We start from the raw sequence: 6,734 nt of genomic DNA, 5'->3' as shown, positions 1-6,734 counted from the left end.
TCCAAGTCACTGATGAAGATGTTGAACAGTGCGGGCCCGAGGACCGAGCCCTGCGGAACCCCACTGCCCACGTCCTTCCAGTCAAACCACTATTCTCTGGGTGCGGCCCTCCAGCCAGTTGGCAACACATCTGACTGTGTGGGTGTCGACACCACAGCCCCCAGTTTCTTAGTGAGAATGGAGTGAGAGACAGTGTCAAAGGCCTTCCGAAAGTCCAGGAAGACTACGTCCATTGCTACCCCTCCGTCTAAGGATTTGGTGACCTGGTCGTAGAAGGCCACCAAGTTTGTCTGACAGGACCTGCCGCTAATGAACCCGCGTTGATTGCCCCTAAGCATGATCTCCCCCGCTCGCCCCTTGTGGATATGTGCCAGCGTAATTTTCTCAAAAAGCTTGCCCAGGATCGAGGTAAGACGAACTGACCTATAGTTCCCGGGTCCTCCTTTCTCCCCTTTTTGAAGATGGGAACCACATTGGCCCTCTTCCAGTCCTCTGGCCCCACACCAGAGCCCCACGAGTGCTCGTACAGCCATGCTAGGGGTCCTGCAATGACCTCAGCCAATTCCCTCAGCACTCGGGGGTGGAGATCGTCCGGACCCGCTGACTTGAACACGTCCCGTCCCTCCAGACGTTTCCTGACTAGGTCCTCACTAATCCTTGGCCTAGGTGTGCCTCCCCTGAGATCTAAGGGGGCCCAGAGGGCAGGGGTGACTGTTCCAGTTCCTGCTCAGGAAAACGGAAAGAAATTGTTAAATATGTTGGCTTTGTCGTCTGGTGTGACGACCAAATTTCCTAGCGCATCCTGCAGGGGCCCCACGTTACCCGCTACCTTCTTTTTGCCCCCCATGTATTTAAAAAGGACTTCTTGTTGTGTTTGATCCAGGAAGCTAGTCCCAGTCCCATCTCCACCTTGGCCTTCCTGACCACCCCCCTGCATCCCCGAGCAACCGCAATATAATCCTCCCTGGTGATGGCCCTTCCCTGCCATTGGGTGTGCACCTCCCTTTTAGCTAGGAGACATTCCCGGATGCTTTTGGTGAGCCATGGGGGCTTTTGCGCCCTCCTGCTGCCTTTGATCCGTGTTGGGATTACCTCCCTTCGGGCTTGGAGAATCATCTCCTTAAGGAGCAACCACTCTTCTTGGACACCAGGCTCCCCTCCCCTTGGGGACCTCAGTGCTTCCCCGACTATTCTCCTTAGCTCATTGAAGTCCGCCCTTCTGAAATCTAGGGCTGCTGCCTTGCTGCAGGCCTTTGCCACCTTGCGCTGGATGGTGAATCCCAGCAGGCGATGATCGCTGTCGCCCAGGTGATCAAGCACCTGCAGCCCCCTCACCAGGTTGTCTCCGGTGGCAGCACCAGGTTCAACAAGGCATCTCCCCTATGGGGCTGTGCGCCTCCTGGGTTCGATGGAGGTCCTGCATTCTGGGTAGGGACCTACGTGAGCAGTCAGACCTGGCTGACTGCTCTTCCCAGCAGATGTCTGGCAAGTTCAGGTCCCCCATGATGACCACATCCTTTGACCTAACAACCTCCGTGAGCTGACTTAAGAATTCCTGGTCGAGCTCTTCCCCGTGGTTGGGAGGTCTGTAGTAGACCCCTACCGTTAAGTCTCTTTCCCCACGACTGCCTTGTATTCTAACCCAAAGCACTTCAGAGTGCCCCTCCTCTGAAAGAGTTGGCGCTGAGGGGGACTGTGCACAATAGGTATTATTCAGTTGGGCTGCAGTAGTCTATCCTTGTGGTAGGTTCCCATTGGCAAGGTTGCCACTATGTATTTTGTAGTCATGCTCAGCTTTGGCTGCATTTAATCAACTTCATGGCTGGTTCCATTACTGAGCACATGCTGTTTTTAGCACCAGTTCAGAGATAGACAATGTATTTAATGTTCGCATACAAGGAAACCATATAAGAGGAAGAGGTTTTTTTCCCCACACTGATTGGGGAGGGGCAGGTGGGACCTTGCCTTATATTTGAGTAAATACAGTACTTCATTGAGTAATTAAGTGAATCCACGTAAAACCTCATCACTTAATACATTTAGTCCAGGGGTGCTCATCCCCTAGCCCATAGGCCAGATCCAACCTATGGCACAGTCTCATCAGGCTCATGAGCTGCCCTGCAGGTCCAGAAATTTGGCAGCAGGGGAGTGGTGCCACTACTCCCCTGGTGCCATATTTCCCAACCTATGAAGAACCCTGGGCCCAGCATGCTGGATGGGGCGCCCAATCCCAGTGCATGCAGGCCTGGGCAAAGATGGTGCTGGGCCCCAGGACCCCAATCCTAGTGTGGGGGGCTGGGAGGGGGCAGCACTGGGACCTAGTCCTGACACAGGAGGGGCTAACATCAGGCTCTCATGACTGAGTCCCAACATGCAGACTGGCACTGCCCCATTCATCTGGCCCTGCAAGCCAGTTTTATAGCAGAGGTCAAGTCCACAGGTCAGATTTGGCCCTGTGCCACCCCCACATGGCCTGTGCCAGGATTCAGCCCTGGCCCATGGGCTGGGGGTTGAGCACCCTTGTGCTAATCCTTAAAAAAACAATGGGACCAGTTGATCGTGCCATCACGCTTACTTAAAATAATGTGATTAGTAGAATACCTTGAACAGCTTGGTGAATGAAAGCTGGCTTTCATGATTGCTGACCTTTTGGGTTACACTCGTTGGATCATTCAGTTCACTGATTCCTTTCTCCTTCCACTGACTTGGATCAGGCTGCACTTATCCATTTGAGATGAAGGACGTTTCTCTTCTGGGTCCCCAGGTGGTGGTTATGCTAATGAACTGGTCAAGAAAACATTTGATTCAGGTTTTTTTTAAAACTGCTGTGTTGCAAATAACTCTTATTTGCACTGGAAAAACTGAGTACAGGGGAACAATTGAAATGGTACAACTGAGTCTGAAACTTACTGCTGTTTGAATCCATCGTTCAGCACCTGCTTTAAGGTGAACATGAAACTCTCAGGAATCCTGAGTAGAGAAAAGCTGATGTGACCACCTCAGCAACTGATGAGAGAGCAGCTCTGCTGGTATTCCTCTTCTAGCAGAGTTGAGCAGAGCTCAGTAGCCTGACTTAAATCTTGTGTTGCACTACCAGTGTTCAGTGGGTTGAACTGCACAATTAATATTTGCACCCTCTCTCTAGGAATACACCCTCTCTAAGAGATAAAGGGAGAACAAAGGTTACCAGATCTGGGGTGCCCTTCAATGCTGGTTAAACAGTGTGATCTTGTATTTATCTGACATGCCTTTGATTTGTCCTTGCAGATGGTGACCCTCTTTCAGATGTGGGTTGTTCCTCTTTATTTCACAATGAAGCTGCACTGGTGGCGGTTCCTGGTGATCTGGGTCCTCTTCTCCACCGTCACAGCCTTCGTCACATTCAGAGCCACCCGTAAACCTCTCGTGCAAACAACTCCCAGGTTAGCACGCACTTCTCCTTGTGAATCGCAAGCCCAAGGCTAGAAGCACGCAATCTGCGACAGCAGCTGATTTCTTTCTAACAGAATGATTGTGGTTAAACTTTTCAGTTCAACTCTGGACTTGAGCCATATTCTTGCCTGTGGGAAGAGTCATCCGATAAATCGGGTTAAACACGCCCCTTTAACCATCTTGCTACGCTGCTTGCCAATGGGCCTATCACAAATATTTAATTTTCCCAGAACAGTGCTAATCTGAGTGATTGACTGAAAGCTTGATATATGTCAGTTCTTCTGGGCATGAGGGGGACTCGCCTCCTATTCCCAGTTTAGGACACAGCATTTGCTCCTAGTCTTGAAGGTCAAGATCTAATGGATTTAGAAGTTGTCATGCTGTGGCAATCTAGAGTCATGAGTAGAATAATCATCAGAGGGGGGTTAGGACTGTGAGCTGTTAGCTTCCATCGGGCATGCCAGATCTTACCTCCTTTTCATGCAGACAGCTACATATATCCTAAGATACAGCAAAACTCTCAGGTGTTCTGTGAGACTTCACTACAAGAAACCCTAATGCCTTCATTTTTATACGTCTCTTACAGGCTGGTGTATAAATGGTTTCTGCTAATATACAAGATGAGCTACGCGACGGGAATTGTTGGGTACATGGCTGTAATGTTTACACTCTTTGGTCTTAACTTATTATTCAGGTGAGCAAATCTCTAATGCTTAGCTGCTATCAGCATGGTGAATTGTCAAAGTCCTGTAGATCTGGGTGTTAGCACGGTGTTCCTTTAAAGGATGGTAACTAGAAATAAGTTGTAGCCATGTGATCCGTAAGGCAGGAGGTCAGAGCAACTGTTGGATTCTCTTCTAGCTTCTGAGCAATCACAGGTGACTGTTCAGGTTGCTCCCAAACCAGCACCTGGCTTCCAGTGAGGATGCTCCGGTGTCACACACACAATCCCTTTCTCTTGTGTACAGCGTTTGTCACCACCTTTTTATGCTTTCTCCTCTAATCCTCTTGTGCAGCTCCAGGCCAAATACCAGTAACAGTTGTCCTCTGCCATACTGGGAAAACAGCATCCTGACATTACTCCTGCAGCCAGCTCCCCCAGACCCAGCACTCCAGCTAGAAGTACTTGATGGCTTTTTTTCTTCCTGGGCCTGTACTGATCAGAGTTGATTCACCTGCAGAGGCATGTAGCACTTAGCTGGAAGCCTATTTTGTGTTCTAAAGCTATTTTTAAGTGTAACATGTCCAGGTTTGCTGCTAAGCTTCTTCTGGAAAGTACCAAATAGCACAAAGAGCAATTTCAGCTTAATTCTCAGAATTGGTCTTTACCAGCAAATCTGCATTGCCTCTGCCATGGGGCAGGGAGTGCCCCCAGTAAGCACGTTCCCACTTGCCGCTTAGCAAAAGTCTAAGAAAGTAGGCATTCTTATTGCCTCTGCAAAGTGACCAGGGCGTAGAGTCACATCAGTCAGCTGCACAGGACTGAGCTCCAGCTGTGTGATGCCCTTTGGAGTAAAAGCTGCAGCGAACAGCTGGGCAGCTCATCCTTAATTCAGCAACCTGCTGTGAATTAAGCAGCTTGTGAGCTACCCTCATAGGAACAGTCCAGGATCTCCTGTGTAGTGCAGCCCCGAGCACCTGCTCAGAGTCATGCCCCAGCTTTCTCTCTCAGGCCTGCTTGTTGTTGCACACTCTGCCTTGCCAAACTAGCCGCACTGCCTAATTTTAAGGCTTTGGCATCCTCTGCGTGGGAGCTAGTGAATGTCACATGCATCTCACCAGCTGTCCTGTCTTCACTGCTAGGCACGTCTGTTGCCTCCAGGGGAAAGTGCAGAGACTGCCTGTGTTTTGCGCAGACTGGAATGAATGTGTTCTGCTGCATTAAGATGAAGCTGTTTCCGACAGCTTAGCTGGGGAGACATCCCAGAGGCCTTGAATTATGGACTAGGATTGTGATGTAGCTGTTGCAAATGATTCTGTGAGGAGATTTAAAAACAACAAGCACTTACTTGCTGGCAGGGTTTGTTGGCAGTGGAGTTAATGTGCTGTGAGGCTTTTGCCACGATCATTCTGTTTCTACAGCAGCTGGTTTTGCATGTGCTCGGTGTTAAATGAGATTCCTTTGTCTTTCTTGTAGAATCAAACCAGAAGATGCAATGGATTTTGGCATTTCACTCCTGTTCTACGGGCTTTATTATGGGGTACTAGAGCGGGACTTTGCTGAAATGTGTGCAGACTACATGGCATCGACCATAGGGGTGAGTTGATGCTGGTACCATGTCATGGATCTGTGAATATTCTCGTCTGAGGAGCATTTACTCATCAGAGAACTAACTTTTTTGTTAAGTTTTCCCTTGAAACGGTATTTTTGTTGTAGGAAATGTGTCAGGAATAATGACACAGGGAGAACAGCTCACGCAAGCAGCTGCCTGGGTCAGTTTTCAAAGGGACCTGTTGTCACGGTATTTCGAAGCATGAGTTCCATGCATCTCCCTGCCCCTCAAGGGACCAATGGGTCATTTCTGCCAATGCATGGTCATGGTTCCTGGCGCCTTATTCAAGAACCTCTTCTAAAGAAGGAACAAACTTTTGATTTGTGCTACTTTTGCCCTCCTTCTGACAAGCAGCACTCGCATGCTCAGCTGTTCAGGGTGGTACTCATTACTTCTCCATGTATCTGTTTTACACTGGTGACCCGTAGCACCCTTCCTTCTTAGAATCATAGACTCTTAGAGAAATTGGGCTGGAAGGGACCTTTGGAAGTGACCTAGTGCAGTGTTTCCCAACCAGTGTGCCGTGGCACAATGTTGTGCCATCAGAAATGAAGAGGTGTGCCACAGAATTTTGGAAAATTAGGCATATATTAGAAAAATAAATAAATGAATAAATGGAAATACATTGTTTATATAAGTTACAAATTTCTTTGGACTTGGTGGCCATCTATAAGTATGTAAGGGGTGAATATTGGAAGCTGGGAGAAACTCTTCACTAGAGTGCTCCAGGGGATGACAAAGAACAATGGCCATAAACTGTTGGAGGATAGTTTCAGGTCACATGCAAGGAAGAACTTCTTTATGGTAAGGGTGACCAGAATCTGAAATAGACTTCCCAAGGAGGTGGTGCAGTCCCCAAACTTGAAAGTAGTTAGACCTGGTCCTGCCCAGAGCAGGGGGGTTGGACTCTATGATCTTTCAAGGTCCTTTCTAGCCCTTAATCTCTCTGGTTTCTATGAAATTAGGGGTGGGGGTTGTGCACTGCAGAAATGTTGTTATTAATGCAAGTGTTTTTTGGGCTGGAAAAAG

General features: G+C 48.8%; 1 protein-coding gene across 1 annotated transcript in view; it reads left to right on the top strand.

The window, feature by feature from the left end:
* RNF121 (ring finger protein 121) overlaps nucleotides 1–6,131 on the top strand; it is a 22,826-nt gene extending 16,695 nt beyond the window's left edge. The window contains exons 4-6 of the mRNA XM_019530475.1: nucleotides 3,268–3,422; nucleotides 4,019–4,126; nucleotides 5,570–6,131. Of these exons, the coding sequence (XP_019386020.1) occupies nucleotides 3,268–3,422; nucleotides 4,019–4,126; nucleotides 5,570–5,699 (393 nt within the window). The 3' untranslated portion in view covers nucleotides 5,700–6,131. The remainder of the gene's footprint in view (nucleotides 1–3,267; nucleotides 3,423–4,018; nucleotides 4,127–5,569) is intronic.
* The last annotated feature ends 603 nt before the right edge of the window (nucleotides 6,132–6,734 follow it).

The sequence above is a fragment of the Crocodylus porosus genome, unplaced genomic scaffold, assembly GCF_001723895.1.
Source record: "Crocodylus porosus isolate Cpor-Errol unplaced genomic scaffold, CroPor_comp1, whole genome shotgun sequence".
Lineage (NCBI taxonomy): Eukaryota > Metazoa > Chordata > Crocodylia > Crocodylidae > Crocodylus > Crocodylus porosus.
Note: the sequence above shows the minus strand (reverse complement) of the source record. Positions and strands in the feature narration are given on the sequence as shown.